General features: G+C 50.8%; 1 protein-coding gene across 7 annotated transcripts in view; it reads right to left on the reverse strand.

The window, feature by feature from the left end:
- Nucleotides 1-22,600, reverse strand: part of LOC144168706 (glycoprotein-N-acetylgalactosamine 3-beta-galactosyltransferase 1-like) — a 119,879-nt gene that overhangs the window by 17,791 nt on the left and 79,488 nt on the right. For 4 of the 7 annotated variants that reach the window (XM_077697642.1, XM_077697643.1, XM_077697648.1 and 1 more), the window contains exon 2: nt 541-857. In XM_077697642.1, the coding sequence (XP_077553768.1) occupies nt 541-857 (317 nt within the window). Of the gene's footprint in view, nt 1-540; nt 858-5,015; nt 5,116-22,600 lie in introns of all 7 variants that reach the window. The other 3 variants (XM_077697647.1, XM_077697646.1, XM_077697644.1) reach the window with 1 other exon arrangement.

The raw sequence follows: 22,600 nt of genomic DNA on the forward strand, positions 1-22,600 counted from the left end.
TAACACAAATTATTACCTGTCTGTAAGCAGCTTCTGCGCGTGCTTGACGATTGCTGAAGCGGACTGGGAGCGTTCCACGAATCTTTAAATCATGCTGGTTCATTTTGAACCTTTTTTTACCGATTATACAGTTTCCTTTTAGTACGCATTACGTTCTAGCGCGAGGCGTTGGAAAACGAGCGTCCCAGTGCCTTATTATACCGTGACTACATGAGATGCGGACGACGACAGGAGACGCCGACAGCCCGAGCCCCTAAAAGGTGCTGAGGAAGGAGTTCACTGTCAGTGTGTGTATACACTGACCCAGCATTCCAAAACGCGCAATGCGGTGCCGTGACGGGTCGGCAAGTACACCTCATACTACCACTACAAGAAAAAAAGTGCGAAAGCAGGGCTCATACGCTTGATGCGATAACCCCGAAATATCACCGCAAATTTTGCCCTCATCCCGTTGAAATGCCTACCGACAAAGAAATGGCTCGTTTGAAGAAGGGAATAGCACTTGTCTCGATGTACGCGCCAAGAGGCCCGGGTGCTCACCGCTGTGGTGGAACTCGTCGTCGGGAGCGTGCGAGCCGGGCAACCTCTCGGGCGCGGCCACCTCTTCGTCCTGCCAGTGGTCGGCGTGCGGGCCCGAGAGCAGCGAGGAGGAGCGGCCCGACAGCCACGGGGCGGCGCCCCCGCGCGGGTCCAGCGAGAGCACGCTGAGCAGCAGGTAGGCGCAGCCGAAGCCGAACGTGATGCCCGTGCCCAGGGGCAGCAGGAAGCCCCGCGGGAGCCAGCCGCCAACGCCCGCGCCGCGCTCCATCGGCACCGGCTGCTGCTGCTGCTGCTCTACGCCGCCCGCGCCGCCGGCCCTGCGGAGAGGCACCGCGCAGCGAGCGCTGTTTGGCAGCGTCCAAACGAGCTCGGAACGGGGCTGCAACAGCGGAGGCGATCGAAAACGACCGGAAGTGCTTACCACAAACACTTGGCTACCTGCCCCGCCCCCTTAGCGGGAATAAAACTATCCATGAATACAAAATACAAGTTTGCTTTATTCGAAAGATTTCGTGTTTCATAGTGACCCCAGCTCTTGTCCGGATACAAACGGTGCTTTATTCACTAAGAAATTAATCAATTTCAGTTAAAAGTATGAAGTTTCCCCGAAGTCGTGTGTTTTCGTGGTCTGCAATGACATCACAGGAACCGACCGCTCTGCAGCCTAGGGTGCCTTCATTGACGCGTCCGCCGTACAGGGTGGACACGCGTATACGCTCCGCCATTTTGGGTCACTCGCTCGCCGCCGAAGCAAGTCATTCGAGAGTAGAGAGTTTTAGCACACCGGGTACCGGCCGCTAACGCTACGGCGGCGGGCCCGACTGGGATGGTGAAAATTCGTTCCGGTGGGGGGATTAGTTCCGACGGCCCGCCTTCGCAATGCCCGCGCCTTCTCTCTACTGAGGGACAACCTCCTCGCCCTCCCCGCTTGCGCATGGGCGGTCGGGTTCCGGTATCCCGCCACCGTAGCGTGAGCCTCCGCATAGCGAGTTTTAGCTGACCGTTTTTCACGGTCCGCTCCGCTCTGATAGCGATCGGGAGCGTCATTGCGCATGCGTGGCGCTCTTCGCCGCGAACGCCGCGAACGGCATTCTCCGCTTGCGCTGAGTGTGGCGCCGATACCGGAGCGGACCGTCGAACACGGTTAGCTAAAACTCTCTAATGCCCTTCGGGGCCAAGCGCGCCACGCATGCGCAGTGGCCCTCCCGCGTGCTATCGTAGCGGAGCGAATCGTAAAAAACATCTTGGTGGAAAACAAAAGCGGTGGAAAACAAAAGCGCTCAAAAAACAAGGACGAAGGAAGACGTAGACGTCCTTGTTTTTTGAGCGCTTTTGTTTGCCACCAAGATTAACACATACCAACTAGCCCAACTGTCTGTTCTTCTGCGTGAAAAACAGTCAGCTAAAACTCGCTTTGTATCAAAACCGCGCTAAAATTATCGCCGCAACGCGGTTTACTGGTGAATTTTAAATCGCCGTATCTGTTTCGTGTTCTGGGTCTCGTAAGAAACGAAAAGAACAACGCGTTGAGCACGTTGACGCAATTGCGGCGGCACGGGAGCATTCAAAGGTTGTCTCCACCCTTTACGGCGGCGCTGTATCGAGGTGCCCTACGGCGGCGTTAGCGCGTTTGTTTACGTTACTGAGCCCAGACTGGGCCACCATACCGTGGCAAGGCGTAATTAAACCTGGCTTGTTTTTGTTCTGGGAGAAAATAATCTACCGTGAAACATAGTGCTCGCTCCATAAATATGGTCACGTAAGACACCGTTGCTTGCGTCAATCGCTCAGTGTCGTCAGAGACTACCTCAAAGCACCGCAGTGCTGTGCAGCTAAACCAAGCATAGTGCGCGCAGTACCAACAGCAGTACGCATCAGTACTTCCATGTTTACTGTGCTTTCGTAACCTACACTGTTTGCCACACCATTCTTATTGCTTTAAAAAGAATGTGCCCTAAATTTAAGCACAAATAGCTCGTTCTGCAAGCTTATAAGCTCAGCCTAACTTGCGTTTGCTTTTTCCTGCCTCCGCCAACCGCAGAGCAGGCTGGTATGACATCATAGATTCTATTGCGGGAGATGAGCGAGTGGGTCGCATGGCCATTCCCTTTTTCCCTAATTATATAGCTTATTTGAGCGAAGTTTACGTTAAAACTGGTGTCAGTATCATTCTAACCAGGCCGTCTTTTGAATGAAACAAACTTATGTTTTGTCTTCATGGCTCCTTTAAGTTAGTTCTCCATGATAGGCTCAAAGAGGCCCTTGAATCTCCGTTTTCAAGTCGAGCAAAAAGAACGAACATGCAAACCGGACACACGGGTACTGTTTTACTTAACGCAAAGGCAGAACAAACAAATACCCGCGAGACGACATCAAACACACCAATTATATCTGCAGGGGATAATCTCTGCATCTCTGATAATTATCTCTGCAGGAGAGAGATCTCTGCAAGAGGTACGAAGCATACAGGTGGTATTCACAAACGTTTAGCGGGCGATTTATTCTCTTGGCAACACTGAAAACTCGCATAACAGCGCCCGCCATGTAAAATTAACAGTAACATTCCGGCTGATTCGAGTAACAGACAGACAGGCAGACAGACACACACACGCACACAGACACACAGAGAGAGAGAGAGAGAGAGAGAGAGAGACAGACCAAAATTTTCAAGTCTAGGTAGCCAAAGCAAGACTTTGAAAGTTCCTCTGGAGCAGCAGTGCACCCCTGGCTAGCCGCCGCTACGCGCAGGACATCGCGACGAAATCGCCATTACAACTTCGAAACACGTGCAGAGCCCGGGACGCTCGCCGTCACACTGTTGACGCTGCCTTTCGTGGAGCGTATCCTTCGCAAAAACCTGCACGGTTCGGCGCATCGGACGTCGTTTTCAAACCAGCTACTGCACTGCACGAGCCTTTACAAAGGACACACTCCGCCGGTACTGTGAAGAACCAATTAACGAAAAGGAAACACAGCGTTATTTTCCCAAGGGAAGAGTTGATAATATTAAATAAACCATAATAAACTTACTCTCTCAAACATGTGTGCAACATGCGGCCTTCGTATACGAACCTTGTTCAGCAGCCTAACTAGCGCGCGCTCTGACAGCTTTCTCTGCTTTTGGCCCCAGGAAATACTAACACTCTTAAAAAAGGTCGTGACGCTTACTAACAGAACACTAACCAGTTACTTTTCACAGTATACGCCTCGAGCGCATGCCTGTAGGGGCGTCACTAAAATCCCCCTAGCAGCGCGTTTCGAAAGCAGTCGCGGGAGTCTCCGGCCCGCTCACCGCTGACGCCGTTGCTAGGCACGTTCGCGACTGATATGTTCCGTTTGTATGCGTTGGAAATACCTACTTACGGGGAGCAGTCACTCTGTTCGCAAATGTAATGTATTTACGGGGGTGCAGATGCTTTTGACGCGATCTTAGTGTAGTACATTCGGTCCGCATAAGCGCCAGGTGTGTGTCACAGGCCGGAGTCGCGAAACCGGAATATGCATGGAGCTAATTGTAACCCCACTGCACTGAAATTGACTAACAGCAACTCCATAAGTAGCGCTCGTTCAGATACCTTCGCTGCGGCTATACAATGAGATGTCAATCGGTTTCGTGTGCTTACATAATATAGCGGAGCACTCATACCTGACAGCACGCCAGTTCGCTTCATGTCCAAATTATTGATCACTACACTGAACAAGCCAATGTGGCATAAATTTCACGGACATTCTACGCAATATGTATGACGGATAATGCAAAATTATATGCGGGAGTCAGTACACGACAAAGAATGTACTGCTGGGTCGTCTTGTCGCGAGGTCAGCCCCCGCAAATTCATCATCGCTTGTGAACTTACTGCGTACTTCAAAAAATGTGTTCACCGAGTGATCAGCTGTTCGTAAGGTGGAAAACCAAAATAAAAGTGAACGCGTAGCTTGTCTGTGTGACTACTACAACGGTCATTCCTTGATTTCGCTCTGCATTTGTACACAGCCATGGTTGTGTACAGATGCGGCCAAAATAAAAGTGAACGCGTTGCTTGTGTGTGTGATTAATAAAACGGTCATTCCTTGATTTCGCTCTGCATTTGTACACAGCCATGGTTGTGTACAGATGCGGCCATATAAGAGCGGCGCCCTTAAGGGAGCGGAGCGAAGAACCGCGCAGTCCCCGGATAGCTCTATGGCATTCCAGCACTCCATCAGGACGCAGCTGTTTTCCGCAGTGCCCTAAACGTACCATTTGCTAACATGTCACAATAACAACTTTTTTAGTGCGTCGAAGGGCAAAAAGAAGCGAAAGAGAACCAAAACACTGCATCATTTGCGCAGCGGTCATCTCGTAAGCGCCGCGGGGAAGCGGCGGCAGCGACGCAGCGATCGCGAAGCTCGACGCGTATACACTAGGTATTTAGTGCTTTTACTAACTCGTCATGCATAACCATAGCGCCCCGGGACCAGACCAAGCCACTTACCGGCTTCTTGCCAACCTGGACGGCGGCTCGCTGGATCACCTTCTATACCACATCAATTCGCCCTGGAGCTCAGGTCACCTCCCTCCCCAGTGGAAGACGGCTGAAATAGGATTCATCCCCAAGCCAAATAAGTCCCCTCATCTTGATAACCTCAGACCGATCTCTCTGACCTCCTGCGTGGGCAAGTTAGTGGAAAGAATGACACTGAAGCGCCTCCAACCCTTCCTTGAAGAAAAAGGCCTTATACCCGACACCATGTAGGGCTTCAGGAAGCATCTCAGCACACAAGATATTCTCCTTCGAATTAAAGAAGTCCTTGCTCGAGCGACTCGTTGCTCCCCTCGGGCCATTCTTGCCTTGGACTTAAAAGGGGCATTTGATCATGTTTGGCATTCCTCCATTTTATCCCGCCTCAATCAAACAGGCTGCGGCCACCGTATGTACTCATACATTGCAGATTTTCTTACTCATCGGCAAGCTATTATTCGTGTAGGTGACATTAAATCTCAGCCTATTGCTTTGGGGGATTAGGGCACACCTCATGGTTCAGTTCTTTCTCCACTCCTTTTCAATCTCGCCCTCCTGGATTTGCCCCAGAAACTTGACGCCATTCCTCACATACATCACGCACTTTACGCAGACGACATCACCATATGGACAGACACAGACTCCATGGGAAACATCCAAGACTACCTTCAACAGGCTACCGACGTCGTTCACAACTATGCCTCCTCTGTGGGACTTCAATGCCCCCCCCCCCAAAAAAAAAAAAAAAAAAAATCTGAGCTTGTCATAATCGGTAAACATCCACCTGCTCTACAGAAAGAACCAGTCTGCATCCACCTCGACGGCCATACTGTGCGGCCCGGCTCCTCCCTTAAGATTTTAGGCCTCACCATCCAGGCCAATACACGCAACAATGAAACTTTATCTAAGCTCTCCAAGGCTTTTAACCAAGTCTCCCACATGCTTTGACGTGTTTCTAACAGCCGCCGTGGCATGAAGGAAAAAGACATGGTCCGACTGGTCCAGTCTCTCCTTATTTCACGTGTCACGTATGTCGCACCGTACCTTATCCTCACCAAAAGTGACATGGACACCATTGACAGGCTTATACGGAAAGCATTCAAACAAGTGCTAAATCTTCCTATGAACACCTCCACAGCCCGTCTTTTACAACTGGGCCTCCACAACACGGTGTCAGAACTTATTGAAGGCCATTTATCTAGTCAACGCCTCCGTGTCACCCAAACACCTGCGGGCTTAGCCCTCCTGAAAAGTCTTCACGTCTCATGCCAATCCACTGCCTCTCAGCCCCTCCCTCATAACTGGAGAAGTGTTATCCGGGTTCGCCCCTTGCCAAAAAATATGCACCCGGACCTACAACCCGGCCGCCGAAAAGCGCGAAGTCAACTGCACAAGGCCATCTATGGAAAGCGTGCAGATGTCTCTGACACGGACGCTAGCACCTACCCCAACGGACAGCATCAAGTAGCCGTAGTCACCACCAAGACCGCCCTCGTAGCTTCAGCAACTGCCGAAGAGTTCGCCATCGCATTAGCCCTCATTCATACGAAGAACCCCGTAATCATCACAGATTCTCAAGCAGCCTGCAGAAGCTTTCTAGCCGGAAGGGTGGCCCGCTCAACTTTAAAACTAGTCTTTGTACCAACCCTGCCGGAAAGTCACCCTCGTTTGGACTCCTGGCCATTCCTCACTGACGGGCAATAACTTTGCTGACCAGCAAGCCTGCGCCCTGTCCCTCCAGGCTACTGAGGATACCGAACCATCCGTCCCTCTACTGACTTTTCAAGACATCACTCAATATTACCGGTTCGAACGACAGCACTTCCCTCCTCCGCACCCCAAACTCTCAAAAGAAGAAGAAGCCCTGGTTCGCCGACTGCAGAGCAATAAATTCCCTCACCCAGTCCGCCTCCATCGCATGTTTCCCACGCAATTCCCAGCCACATGCAAGTTCTGCTTACAACCCGGTACTCTTCCCCACATCATATTAGAGTGCAAGCACAACTCCAACCTCCCCCCTCTTCCATGGGAGAACCTGGTGACCAGCAGCGATCTGGACGTCCAGACACGTTTGGCCTCCAGAGCGAAGGCTGCCGGCTCATCGCATGGCTTCGAACCACTCCCACTTCACCGGCTCAATAAAATGTTTCTCACTCACTCACTCACACGCATAACCTCGTAAAAAGGTACGATGATGACAATGTGGATCGTCCGAGCGCGCAGCACGACATAGACACATTCAACACGCACATATCTCACTTCAACCAGAAATAAATTCAGCAAGTTCGGATCCACAAGGACAGCGAGTACAACTTAGTTACCTTAGAAAATACATCTGCTCTTTTTGGTTCCATAGCCAGCAGCAGAAAGTCCTCTGACAGAATCAGTGGGCTTGTCGCGCAAATAAAAAAAATAACGATACTTCTAGAATTATGCATTTTAATGTGACCATATATACAAGTCACCATGTAGGAGTCATCAGGTCACCATGCAAAAACTTTTTAATCGTGATTTGGAGGTGCAAAACTGCGGTAGTTATTATGTTCAATAATTCACAGAATTTTGCTCCTATCAGTGAATGTTAGTGTTAAACAAGCAGCTGTTACTAAGTGCACGGTCTAGACTAGTAAATATAGCATTTTGGTTCTGCAAGTAGTGGAAGGACCTCCGTAGCGTTCTGGGGGTAGTAAATCTAGTAAGGAGTGTTTCCTAGTTTTTGCTAGTTTTTACTAGCATTTTTGTTAAAAGTGAAGCCGGAGAAATTTGGGACCGCAAGACTAGACGACGCCCGTACACTCAGCAACAGGTTACTCATAGCAGCCATGCGCGCACGACGAAAACGACAGTTGCGACAGCCTGGCGCAACGTTCATGAATGCAGCCTAAATTGGGCCATTGAAAACCAACACGGACAAAGTTCCCCCGTGTACACGAATACTTGGCAGCACGACAACTAAACAGCTGTATCACAACACGGGACATACGGGGCAGGAGCCGGGAGGAAACGCAGACTGGTGGGCAGGAGACACGCTGCTTCTGTACCACCGCAGGCGACTTGATCAGCAAAGGACATTTTTTTCCCTCGACACGGGAAGTGAACTGACTGGCGCTACATATACATATCGAGGTGACTCAACAAGCGTCACTAGGTGTGAAGTGTTTTGCTACTGCTCCACGCGTAGCACTCATCGAGTCCCTTTAGTGACGAATTCGCGACCCCCGTCAACGCGAGCCAAGAATGTACGGTCGTAGGCCGGGATAATGACGATCCCTCGCTGCTAGCAGCTCCGCGTTCTCTCACATCCGTTAGGGTGCCGTATTCCTCGGCCTGGGTTAAAGGGGTACTGACACAAAATTTTGGAGGAGAGATAACTTCGGAAATAGATTGGTGTGGGCACATATACATCATCTGCAAAATATCAGCGGCGAATACAGCCTAGAACATATTTAAAATCAATTTTAAAGTGTGAGAAACGCAACCGAGCAGCCAGCAGAGGACCACGCGCAATCGACAACCCGTGGGTATTTTCTAAATAAACAACATCCACACACGTCACAAGTTTGTGTTTGCCGCTTCCGTACTGCCGGCGCTTTTCGCCGGCTCGCCCGGCTCGCCGCTCCAATCGGAGGGCCGTAGGGCGGAGCTTCTGCTTTCGAGAACGAACGACCCGATCGTTGGCGGCGGAGGCGCCGTGAATTCGTCAGCTCATCGGGCAACTTGCCGCGACCAAATTTCTACAGCGATTCCAGGCACTCTGTTTCTATAACTTTTAATTTACATTGGACGCCAAAACGCGCCGGAGACACGAAAAGCCCACTGAGCGAGCCGCACGGTCGCTGTGCAGGCGGCGGCCACGGCCGCGAAGTGGCCCAGGCCGGCGCCGGTAGCTCGAGTGATAGCTTGTTACAGCTGCACGAAATTGCACCCAAGTCCCAACCACGGCAGTTTATATGAGAAAGGAGTTAATGATGCGACGGCGGGTTGCATTAAAAATTGTCATCCGCACCGCTTACGAGAGCGGCAATCGAATATCCGCCGCAGTGCTAAGCCGAACACATCTGTAGGCGGACCTGTAGGCAGACCGCCGGCTGCTCCCAGCGCGCGTCGCCGCGGCAGCATTTGCACTCGCAGCGCCTGCGTCACGTGCACGGTCGCTTTTTAATTAGAAGAAGAAAAAAGATAGGAAAGGCCGGGAGGTCAACCAGGTGTAGAGCCCGGTTTGCTACCCTGCACTGGGGGAATGGGGCTCGCGGAATAAAAGGGCGGGGAGAAGAGGACGAGAGAGGAGTGGGAAAGCGCGCACTCTAGTCCCGTTTCGGGCACTGTAGTCTTTCAAGCAAGTTCGTTTCACTCAGGAAACGTAAAAGGGCTTTCGTCGCCTTCTGCGAGGTCGATGGTGAAGACCGATGACTTAAAATAGTTTCCACCGTAAATGGTCGATTGTCCAATCGGCTCAGCGCGGTGGCAAGCACGCTACTCTCCGACGAGTATTCGGGGCAGCGACACAGCACATGTTCTATAGTCTCTTCCGCCCCGCAGGCGTCACAGTGGGCGCTGCTGGCCATCCCGATGAGGAAGGAGTAGGCTTTCGTGAAGGTCACTCCCAACCACAGCCTACAAAGTAAAGTTGACTGGGGTCGAGACAGCCCATACGGAATACGGCGCTGAAGAAGGGGATCCTGAATATACAGACGAGGATTCGAAAAGTCCGGTGTGTTCCATTGCTGCATGGTAATCTTGCGTGCAACGGAGCGAAGCGTCCTGGCGGCATCGGTCCTTGAAAGCGGAAGCAGAATGGTGCGGTCGCTCTCATGGCCTGTACGGGCAGCTTCATCCGCCAGCACGTTACCGATGACTCCGCAGTGACCTGGAAGCCACTGGAAAATTACGTCATGGCCGGCTGTGATGGCTTGATGGAATTTTTCTCTTATCTCTGTCACCAGTTGGTGTAGGGGGCCGTAGCGCAGGGCTGCTCGTAAGCTCTGTAAGGCAGCCTTAGAATCCGAAAAGATCGCCCAATTTTGAGGAGTAGCTCCGATGATATGGTCAAGAGCCTCACGAATGGCTGCAAGTTCTGTAGCTGTCGAGCTCGTGGTGTGGCCAATACGGAATCGAGTTGTTGCAAAACGTGCTGGCACAAACACTGCACCTGCCGAACTGGATGACGTTACTGAGCCATCTGTGTACACATATGTTTCCGGTAGTTGTACCGTTCATGCAGTAACAGCAGCGTAAGCTGTTGAAGGGCCAATGATGACAAGTCGGCTTTTTTCCGAATTCCCGGAACACTGAGACGAATCTCAGGTTGTGCCAGGCACCACAACGGGGAGGTCGGTGTTGCCGCAGGGGCGTACCTTGAAAAGCGGCTCCCGAGATCAGTACGTGGGGGAATTGGAAGAAACTGCCGGCGACACGGATTCGACAGGGCTACTGCAGCTTTGCTCTGTGATATCCCTCCGACGGTCACGTGGTCAGCTTTGTTCACACAAAATCCATCGTTTCGCGGCACCCGCTGAAACCGAAACTGCGACTGGCCGCATTGAAAATGCCTCTAATTAAACAACTGTTGCACGCTGAAGCAAATGAGGGTTCTACACGGGATAAGTAGGTCACTAGCTACTTATCGCAACAAAAAAAACAAGATGCAAAATTTTTGTGTCAGTGCCCCTTTAAAGCAGAGGATGACTGCTCCCTTCCCCGCTGCCAACTTACTACGAAGTGATATGCCACGCATTGCATTACGGCTTTGCATGGTCTTGTTTCTAATAAGACCAAAACTGCGTCACTGCGGGTTCCTTTCGCGTCGTAAACACAGGGAGGATGCAGTCAAACCCGGTTGTAGCGAACTCTAATATGCGCCGCGACTAGTTCGATATATACAATAGTTCGATATGGCCGAACCGGTCGATAACGAATTGTTTTGTTACGAGTTCGCAATACACGGACCACCGCTGTCAATCTCACATAGAGAAACGAATAACTATAGTATAACTTACACGAAACAATCGATTTGGTTGATTGTAGGGTTTAACGCGCCGACGCAACGCAGGCGATGAGGCGCGCCGTAGTGGAGGGCTCCGGATTAATTTGGACCACCTGGGGATCTTTATCGTGCGCCGAAATCTCGTACACACGGGCGTTCTTACTTTTCGCCTCCATCAGAAAAGCGGCCGCCGCGGCCGGGAATCGAACCCGCGACCTCGTGCTCAGCAGCGCAACGCCTTAGCCACTGAGCCACCGCGGCGGGTTACACGAAACAATCCATTTATTGCATGCAATAAAGCTACTTTCCACCTTAACTGCGTACTTCGCAAAAGAGCGGCGATTTTCGTTTTCACTTTCTTTTTGGCGGAGACATCGTCAGCACCACTTCCAGTCTATGTCCTTCAATATCGCAGCAATATCCGTGCGATTCATTTTTTCGAAATATCGTTCCAGTGACTCGCCGACAAGATTAATCGAAGAGCATGGCATTCCAACACTTCAGGCACGCCGTCAAATGCAAAGTTTAAAATTTCTATTCTTGCTTAAAAATAACAAACTTTCATTTCGACCCGAGGCATTCCTTCAGCCACTAACTTCCCGACAAACACGGCATAGACACCTCGAATCTCTGACTCCGTACAGCGTTCGAACTAACATTTTTAAGTTTTCCCTTTCCCCGAGTACAATTACAGATTGGAATAAACTAACTGAATCGGCTGTTACCAATATTCACTCCCTTCAACTATTGGAATTCTGAATTGGCATTGTTTTGCGTTTTCGATGAATTCTTGTGTGCGTGTACAATCTATTTCCAACAGTGTGCCACGTGTATTGCGTATTTTTGTAACTTCGGTACATTACTGTATTTGTTCAAACTATTTTGGTCAGTGTACCATGTGTATTGTGCGTAAATGTTTTTTTTTTTCTCCTTGTGATGTCCCTCCTGCTTCGGCCCTTCAACGGGCTTGTTGCAGTATGTTTTAAATAAAATAAATATTTGTGGGCTCCGTCGTGGATCTCGTGCGCCAGAAACACTCACGGAAGGTGTCGGGCGTCACGTCGCTCCACGCGAGTTTCAACATCTCAATCGCCGCTCCGAGACCCCATGCATTTCGGTGGCAATTGTAGGCGCGCCGAGTTCGATATATCCGACGTGAACTTCGTTATAAGGAATGGGTTTAGCATGCATTATCTTAACGGATTTGGTATTGTTCGATATATAGCATAATTCGCTCTATCCGGGTTCGTTATAATCGGACTTGACTGTAATTGCCCACCACCTCGTCTGCTTGTGCTTGAGTTATAGCGCAGGGCTTTGTGGCTTCTGTTTCTGAAAGCGCGCTGACAGTTGCTAGCTGCGATAAATTCATGCCCCTGTCACACGACGAATCTAATGAGATTCAGAGCGAACGACATTCGCTCTGTATGCCATTCACTTTAGTCGTGCAAACGCCCTTTGGAAATTGTTAAAAATATTAGAAGAGAATGAGGTGGCTACATGCCCTAAACCATCACCATCATTATGCAGTTCCATCCGCCTATAAAGCGATCACTTACGTCCCGCAGGCGTGTTTACAAACGCTCCGCTGCACAGAGCACCCACGTGACATGTGTGAAGTCACTGCACGCGCTGTTCTTTTGAGCGGTTGCCAAAAGGACCCCACCGTTCGAACTCTGTGACATCGATGTAGAGTATACTGACGCTGACGCCTTGGGTGTGTTTGCGTGACTTTTTTTCTAATCTTAATTTTTCCAAAATGCAAATATATGTGTTGTTATTCTTAATAATAGTGATTTGGTATGGTTTACGTCGCTGTAGGTTTAGGGCGCAGCCAATGACGATGCCGCTCTGCATCGCGCGAACAGACATGCCACGTGGGTGCTCTGTGCAGCGAAGCGTTTGGGAATACGCCGTGTCCTCGCCTCGATTTCTTCATCAAAAATGGTGCCGTGACCAGGATCAAAGGATAACACAATTGGAGAGCTGAGTGCGAACCGCCCCACAACGATGACGTGAGTGACCACAACGATGGGACTGAACTGTGAGCGCTGACCATCGATGGCATGCGAGCGTCCGCAAAGAAAACTCAAGGAATTGAGGACGCGGAAAGCGTGTACCAGATCCCACGCCCTCAACGACCTTACCGACTCTTGGCGGACGCCTTGCGGAAACCACTTAAAGACAACGACGACGGCTTCGACCTTCCAAAGATTGTGATCCTTTTCGACGACCACATAGACAAACGACGCCGAGAATGGACCTGGAAGCCCTTTTCCGAAGGCAAAGCCTTATGCGAAAGGACCTCACCGCACTTATCGACGAATAACGAATGAACGACAAGACATCATCAATCGCTGAGCTAATTTTCCTGTAGAAAAAGTCTAATAGAAAAATATGAAATTCCGAAGAAACTGGACAGTGCAATTGAACAGCTTGTCGAACTGGATGATTTAGCGAAAGAATGTGAAGCCGCACATGATTTCGAAGGTTCTATCCTACTGCCAAAATTTAGAATGGGCCGACTGTGCTCGGATTTGCAAAAACATTATTTCAATGATATCGTAATAATATCCCCGAAAAAACAGGACGGTATTGTAACGTCGACGAATCGGCTTCGGGGAACAGTCACCTTCTAAACGAAAACAGCAATTTGACGACACTTCTGCAAGAGCCTCATCGTGAGCCAGAAGTTAGTGAACAAGCTGTTTGTTTCGAACAAGGGATTAATTCATCAAATAACCAACTGGAGGCACCCGTTCCTGTTGCACGCTCAGACGACTGCAACCCCAACGAGGAAATTTTCCGATTACCGGCAACAAGAAGGACGAATAATCACATCAATGATAACGCCGTGCGGGAACCTGCAGAGCCATCTTGTTTGCAAGGTTTCACTGGGACGAAAATAAGATCAATGCGCAAGAAACGACCCAATAAAGGCCCACAAAAAGCACAGGTCAACGGAGAAGCACAGCAAAGTTATCGACATCGAAAAAAAAATTCCCCGCATTTCCCCGAGGGGAAGAATGTGAAAGTGCGAATGCACGAGTTGAATTTGCGCGGTTCGGTAATGTTCGCGAAAGAGAGATCACACACACACACACAACTACAAAGAAAGAAAGATGCATTTATTCACAGACACCTATTTGTGTTGTCGTTGTACTTGATTGCTAAAGCGGATCTCAGCTTTGAAATTTCGTGTCAGTACTCCTTTAAGCGGGTGCATTAGCCCTTCTCACGCCCGATTCATGGCCAATCCCCCACGTGGGTATGTGCCATGTCAGCGGCCAGGCAGCGCGCGCCCATCTCCCCCCGTTGCCAAGGAAGACGAGGAGATTCCTGGCCAATCCCCCACGTGGGTATGCTATGCGGACATCGCCGGTGGACGCAGGTTCAGGGTCGCTTAAGAAGTGCATTCGCACTTAAAAGAAACTCTGGCTCACCCATGGAGACGCCGGATAGATGTCGCATTTGCTACATACAGCAAAGGTTCGAAAATGATTTTGCTGGTCAAGGTAAAACGTGTAATTGTGAAGGCGTTCAAAGGAAGTCCGCGAAGATGGGAAAACCAAAAGGCCCTACGATGTACAGGCGCAACTTCCCCATGCACGGCTTCACCAAAGCACGTGACCAATTGCCGACTGATCGGTAAAACGAAAAATTGGGCCCATCTCCCCGCGAGGGGGACTCGAGTAAATGCGTCGCATAGGGGGTGGGTGTATTGCGTTAACGTTTAGTGTTTGGGGAGTTGGTGGTAGTGAATGCGTTGCATCAGCAGCTTCTCGACGTAGTTTGAATGAGTCAAGGATATAAGGCGCGTTCGTAGCCTCCCATTCTGTGTCGGCTTTGTGGCGCAGTGGGTAGAGCACCATGTACATTGCGTTCCACCCCCAGGGTCGAGGGATCGAAACCAGGCGCCGGATGGTATTTTTTATATAGTGTAGGGGGAGGGGTGCGGACTACGACTACGGACGTCAACGGGGGTGACATCGTGAGTTACTGAAATAAGAAAAGGGCAGCCTCACGAATAAGGATAGTTTTACACATGGAAAGAGTCAGGCAGTACGACAATTCCTGGACACGACAAACGATTGACGCCCATGCCACAAGAAGCATGCACGAGCCCCGCCGACGTCTCGCATTCTCCGCCTCACGGCATTCGAGGCACGCCCGTCGGTGGTCTCCAATTCTGCCACGCTCCCGCCATTTGCCGCTTTTTAAATTTGTTTGCAGAGTACTTTATGGGCTAGCCTTGTCGTCTTAGCTCGCTAACGGTCAATGCGACTGCCGGAATTCGGCGGCGCAGCGAGATAACGGACCCAACTAGAGCCTTCTGTACCGGCGTCAGGGAGTCACGCTGAGGCTTCGGAAACCGCGCGGTTTAAATAGTCAAACCTCGTGAACCACATGCGCTTGTCATACATCTCCCCGTTATTTAGCGCAAAGAAAACTGCAGGTACATTTCAGGCAAAATCTGTGTCTATAATCACAGCCCCCGCGTCATTTAGTTAGAAACGCTCATTGGGTTGGTTTACGATAGTAAGCAAAAAAGCGGCCGCGCAAGAAAGAAATGGCGCCTTCGAAATGAGGCAGAAAGGCTCCAGCAGCGCAAGAACACAATGGCGACTTCGAAATGACGCAAAACAGCTCCAGTATACGAAAGTAAAGCAAATGCAAAAGGGACAGAACTCCCGCTGGCGCAGTTTCAGGCAGGGGGCGCGCGAGCCCTGCGAAGGCGGGAAATTAGAAATGCAGTGCTCAGTGAGCGGATAACGGCGGTGTATAGCCATTGTGGCGGATCACTGCTCGGCACTTCCGACAGCTTTCACAATGAGTGTAACGGCTTTTTTTTTTTTTTTTTTTGAGCAGGCTACACACTGTGCAGCACCCAGCGTGGGAAATCCACCTCACCAGGAGCTATCTGAGCGTAAACGTGGCGCGAAAAAACAAAACAGAAAAACGCACAGACAAAGCGCTGACTAACCAAGGAAATTTATTGTGGCTTATAAACCAGCAATAAATAGGAAAGAGGGGGAAGGCGCGGCTTGAGAGACGTTACGAAAAAGTATACTAACTTTTCGCGCATTTCATCATTTAAATAAGTGCCAACTGGCCGGCCTGTATACAGTCCGTGTTGAACAGGCCAAGCTGACCCTTTTGCACGACTGGGAAGATTGCTCCACCGTGACAGCCGTGCAGATTCAGCGTCCATCTAGGCGAAGTGACAAATTTAACCGCCGGGCTCCACCTAGTACCGATGCGAATCTTCCAATGGTATAGGGCACGCAACCTCCCGTGTGACAAGGTCGTTTCACTACGGTGAATGTGCGGACCGCCGTACTCCGTTCCGAGACAGGTGCCCTTCCGGTGCTTTGCGGAACGTTAATTAAACTTGTTGATATGCTGCGGCTGCCCCTTAACCAGTACAAAGGCACCAAACCGCCATTATTTACGAATGCGTACCATTACGTGTACCAAACGAATGCGTGCCACAGAACATTTGATGATTAAATATACGGGGTCTCGCAAAGCGTTTGGCGCTGCTGGGACTCGACCCCAGGCCGGTCGCGCATAGATACCCGGCATTCTACCCTTAGACTACCGGCATTTGCTGAGGACAATACGGGGAATTTCGAATCAAGGCAGGAGATGGCGCCGGGTGCGCACACGAGTGGCGGGCTTGTTTGTACCCATAGGGGGAACGGAACCTCGCGAATGTCGAGCTCGGGGAGCGCCGCCTGCAGTGGTTGTGCGCGGTAGCGTCCAGCGCTCCCGCGTACAGACTGTGCCCCGAGTGTTGCAGGGCGACCGGTTCTCTTGCTCACGCGGCGTTCCTTCCCTCTATCGCCTTCATCTGGAGGTTTCACACTTAGACAGAACGACGTCAACTAGAAACGCTACTTCTGGGCTGCCCACGACGCCGACGACGGCGACGAGAGCTCGAAACAACGGCTTGTTTTTACTATGGCATGCAGCCTTAATCGATAGTCCTCACACACGCACATACACCAGGGAAGGAATAGCCAAAGCGTTTACACGCTAACGCGTCAAAAGGCTACACCGAAAGAAGCAGACTCATGTCTGTCTGTTTATTTTTTTTTTCCTTTTTGTTTTGCACTCAGTATGGAACAGGCATGAAAGTAGCAGGACGGACTTCACCGCGACTACAGCAGCAGCGAGACTACGCGAACGCTGGAGTAGCCGCACCTGCACATCGCTAAAGTGTATACCAGAAGAGAAAGGTGTGTCGTTCGGGGCCGATTAGGGGGGTCCCTTTTGCGATGAGAAATTTCTGCTGAGGAACTCCTGCTGTAGGCAGCGCCCCTGGCGGCCGCTGCTTACAAGTCGGCTTCAGAAGCTTTGTTTGTTATATTAATCCTGATTTTTTGCCCTAAACAGTCTTAATTCTTTATTTCATAATATAAAGCTTTATAAAACCCGTCACATAACTGTAGTTTGATTTTAAAACTTGCAGGTGGCGCCGGTTGCAACAGGAGTTCTCCGGGGAACGCCAGCGCTCCTTGCAGTTTTTTCCACCGCAAAAGGAACCCGCGCTCTCCATTCGTTTTCCCCCCGCACGACACACCTCTACCTTCTAGTACACTGTAACATCGCGCAAGCAGGTCGCTGCCGCCACAGCGTACATAAGAGCACTGAGACGCTGGCCACGAGAACCCGGGGCGGACAACAGTGCGGCGGCCGCTTGAAAATAACAATCACACCGATAGCATTCCGCGAATTTAGGGCGCTGATCGCTATTGAAGCGGTGCGCTCTGCGCTATTGTGTGACAGGCTGACGTCGTAGCAACTGGCTGCACCCGCTGCCACTGCGGATATCTTCCCTCCTCGCCACTAAGCAGTCCTGGCTCATCTAATTTGCCGAGGCTTCGAACCGCTCGTAAAAACGGCGCCAGGTTTTTGCGAAATGAGACCACCAGTGCTAGCGCAGTAAAACATCTCGCGACGCCTCCACGCGAATGACAAGCGCCCCTCGGGGGCTCGAACGGCATCCCGGGACGGCGCCAAATTGTCAGCGCGCTCGTGCCGTCGCTGGCTGCCGAGACAGGCACGCACCGCCCACGTCGCAGGATGACTTGCGCAGGTCTGCGAGGCTAGAATGTCAACGGCAGTCACGCCGATTCATAAAGGCACACCTGTAGCAGTTACCTTGCGGATGAGGTCACGCCGGACACTCGTGGAAAGAACAGGTGCATTTATTTGGGCTTCCCGTGAGGCGTCACAAAATAAGGTGTCACAGACTGTGCACAAAAACGGCGCCATCCGTCCTCGGAAGTCAGGGAGCGAACCGCGTTCCTGTAAGGCTCACAGGAGACAGCAGTGCTGTTCTTTAGCGTGCCGATGTTTTAGGCTCTAGAGAAGAATTACTGCAGGGGCACCTACGCCTGCTGGTATGTATGAACGTGAAGACAGTAAGAAAGGGCGAATCGGCCGTGGGCCTCTGATGCCAGTTCAGTGGCCGATAGCTCCGTGTGGATATACGCAGATGTTGCGTGTCTGTATGTGTGTGCCGACGTCGCAGCCGCATGACCACTGATGACTTCTGATGCTTCTGATGATGAGCTTCTGATGCCGGCAGTCATCGCTATCGGCCAACAGAGCCGCCAATTCAGCGCTGTCTTGTCCGTCGCTCCCCTTTTGTGTCCCGTTTTTTGCGCCATGATCAGTAACGATAAATGTTCTTCAACTCGCAGTCCTCTTGAAGTACGCGCTGTGCTTCACAAGTGAGCAGATTAAGCCCATCTTAGACCCAGTATAGCGAATGGCAACAGCTACGAAGGCCTCTTGAGAGTGGCACAAGAACTGGTCCCTTCCTTGTAACTACGGCACAAACATGGAGAAGTGGCCGCGAGGACTAAAATTATGTGCAGATGACAAATTTACGTTGCATGGTTCGTGCAAAAAATTTTCCCTTTCTCAAGGAATTTTCTGGCGTAATTCTGGCGAAAGGGAAAAGGCAATTGATATATGCAGAGAATTGTTTTATCGTGGTGTAGAAATGAAAAAAAAAAGTGTTAGTAAACTGGACCGTACACCAACACTTCGTGGCGGGGACTGTCAGAGCGTGAATAAATGCTACGAACACAAAGCCTGAATTACCCTAATACCCCTGTCACACGGACACTTTCAACTCGGATTGAAGGGGAGCGCGATTGACTTTTCGAACGCGCTCGACGCACCGCCGCTGCTGCACGCAAGTTCAAACTCGATTGGGAAGTTGCACCCGTTTCACTCACGTACCCCAGATGGCATTAGAAATGTACTTCGCGGCGGCGTCTGGTAACTTTTAGCGGCCATAGTTATACGGAACTACAAACGGAACTATATAAAACGCTTATTTGGGTAAAGTTAGTTGGCGCAATTTGTGGCGTTAGTTGAAGTTGTCAACTTGTGTGCTATTGTCAACTTCTGTGCGGGGACGAGAGCCACTTTCGTTCGATCGCGTCTGTCCCGTGTCCTCTTTCTTGTGTGTGTGTTTCTTTGCGCTACTCAGTATGTTCTCAACCCCAATCGCGCTTGGGAAACTAGGATTGAGTCCGAGCGGGGTCGGGCTCGATCGCGATTGAAACTGCCGTGTAGCAGCGCCTGATCCAGATTGAGCTCGATCTGGATCAAAGAGCGCCGCGTACCTCCCGTTGCGGCCAGAGAGTCGTGGGATCGAAACCGGGCGCCGCTATTTCTTTTTTATATAGTGTAGGGGGAGAGGTGCGGACAACGGACGGACGCCGGACATAGCCCCGAGCAAGAGATGCTTTGCATCTAAAACTCCAGTAACTCGCTTGAAGCACGCTCACTCGCGAATTGCAAATAAACGCGTTTTGTATCGCGCACTCCCTGGACTGCGTCCATCTTCGCCTGTCATGCTTCTTCATAGAGCGGAACGACACTGAAATTTTATGGGCCTAAAGCGCAGGAAAGAAGCGGGTGAAGGTGAATGGGAGAGACCTTCATCCTGCAGTTGACCTAAAGGGGCTGTTGTTGATGGCGATAATGAAAAAGGGTTTTGCGTGACGCCAGCAAAACAGCATGCTCGGACGCACCTTGGGTGTAAATCGGCCCATCAAAAACTCGAAATACGGCCTCCACGTTCTAAGTAACTAGACAATGTTACGGTAATTAGACAATGTTAGCAACTCAATTCAGGCTCCTCTGAAGTCGATATATGTAGATTGTCTGCCTTAACTCGAATCCCTGCGCCCATGAACTCATCCTTGGTTGGGACTTTCTTTCGTCTGCCTCCGGCGTTATCTCCTGCCGTGAACCAGCTATCCACATCACCGACACAGAACATCCAAATTGTCAGGACGCACCACAGCAAACCCTAAAGTTGAATGCCGAATACGTTTTGGAAGCTGGTTGCGAAGAAGTTTTGTCAGTCACATCGGACGAAATTGTCGAAGGCGGTGCGGTTGCCATCCCACGTGCAAGGCAGTTGCCGCAAGGAATTCCCTTTGAAACCTGCCTTGTTCGGTTCGTGAGAGGATCCGCACCCTGGTTTCCCTTAACACCACGCATAAACCAGTACTATTGCCACAAGTAACTACGGCAGCTTCGGTGGCCGGCAGTACCCCTGAAGCAGTCGTTTCCGGCGGCGTGCGTTCCTCGAACAAGCCCTCACCTGCTCCTCCTGGTGATATGTCAGCCCTGGCTGCCACTCTAAGTCCCGACCTAACACCAAACCACACAAAATTATTGCTTGATGTCCTGTTCAAACACCATGCTTCGTTTCACGTGCAGTCGCCTGGCATCAGACAACTGTCACACAGCATCGAATCGAAACAGATGGATCGGCTATGATTCGACGCAGACCGTATCGTGTCTCCTCGTCTGAGCGCAAGATAATTGAAGATAATGTGGCCGATATGCTTAAGGGCAAAGTTACTCGTCCAACCACAAGTTCATGCTCCTCCCTCGTTGTGCTCGAGGCGAAGCTTGAGGCGTATTCACGCGTCTCATCGTAGCGCAGTCAGAAGAGCGCCGCGTACCTCCCGTTGCGGCCAGAGAGTCGTGGGATCGAAACCGGGCGCCGCCGCGCCAATGGCACTTTTTCTGGCGACGTCACTTCCGTGACGCATATCACGTCACGAAAATCTTTGTGTAGCCGGGCATAAAACACGTTCGTGTTAAAACAATTTCGCTACTGAGAGGGAGAGAGAGAGAAACTCTTTATTAAAGAGGAAAGTGCAGAGAGGTTTGCCGACATCAGTTCGCCGGCATGCTACTCTGCGGCGAAAGGAGGAGAGGGAAAAAGGTAGTAGGTGTAGTGAAGAAAAGGAGAGTAGTAGTAGTGAAAAAAAAATATGATCCTTCTTCAGGGAATTCAGTTCAAAGGCTCTTGAGATGGAGCAACAACTACAATTTCGTGGACACACCAATGTCCTGGAGGAATTCGAATAGCGCGGACAAGATTTTGCGCTGAGCGGAGGGAGAGGTCCATGGTCCAAGTACCAATATTAATGTCAATGGTCCAGGGTGGAGGCAATCCATTTTATGTTGTAAACGGCACCTTGAGTCGGCATAGGCAGATCATTCCAGTAATATGTGTTTAACAGTTTCAAGTGAACCACAATTGTCGCAATATGGGCTTGATGTCTGGCCAATCCGATGTAGATAGGAATTTGTTAGTGCTGCATTAAGACGAAGTCTATGCAGCAACGTCTCCAAGTGGCGGGGTAGACTGTACAGAACAATCGAGGTATCACTTACACAGTCATCCGCTCTCTCCCTGATATAAAACGCTTCGGCTAATTCCCTCGCAGCCCTGTTCTTGCTTTTGTTTAGTATTCTTATCTCTTGGAACCGTGGCTCACAACCACAGGAACGAGAGTTGGTGGGCAAATGTGCTCCATTATCTTTACCAAGCGAGAATCCCCGTTCTCTGGCTCTCTCATTGACGCAACGGCCTGTTTGGCTAACGTAAGACCTTCCGCGAGACGAGATAGCGCCTGTCTCGTCTATCCGTGTGCTTTCGTTGCGCTTTAAATCTGGCAGCGTGGTTTTATTTGATGTAGCTTGGCGAGAATGGCATGAGGACCCAGTAGTAGTCGCCTCCTGGCTCGAAGATTCTCGATGATTTCGGCGAAAGACATCAGGACATGACTGTCTCGATTCTAACTGGTGTTTTCCGAACAGGGTGGAGGAGGGCGAACACTGCCCCCGTTGCCAGAGTGGGCCGGGGTCCAAATCAGGTGGAAATTTGTGAGTGTGCGGCGATGCCCGGACGAAGGGGAGGGCGCAATCTCCTGGGCTTTCCTGTAGGCGGAGGAGTGACTGCGTTGATGACGGGCTACATTGTTGGTGCCTGAGCAATGGCCAACATGATAGCCACTTTTTTTATTTTCTAAATCGGAGATCTGTGGCAGCATTGTCATGGCGGAGGCGGTGTTTCCATTGTTGTCGACTACTACCGCAGCCATATAGGTCTTTGATTGCGACTGCTGTCCCGGATGGGCACGGCTACGGCATCCGGGTAGCTACGGCAACCGCTTTGCTTTGATGGGCGAACGGCGAGCTTCGATGGCAGTAGCTCTTTTATGCCTGTGATCACGATGTTGCC

This window comes from Haemaphysalis longicornis, unplaced genomic scaffold, assembly GCF_048455015.1.
Source record: "Haemaphysalis longicornis isolate Haplotype H1 unplaced genomic scaffold, Haemaphysalis longicornis Haplotype H1 scaffold_2, whole genome shotgun sequence".
Lineage (NCBI taxonomy): Eukaryota > Metazoa > Arthropoda > Arachnida > Ixodida > Ixodidae > Haemaphysalis > Haemaphysalis longicornis.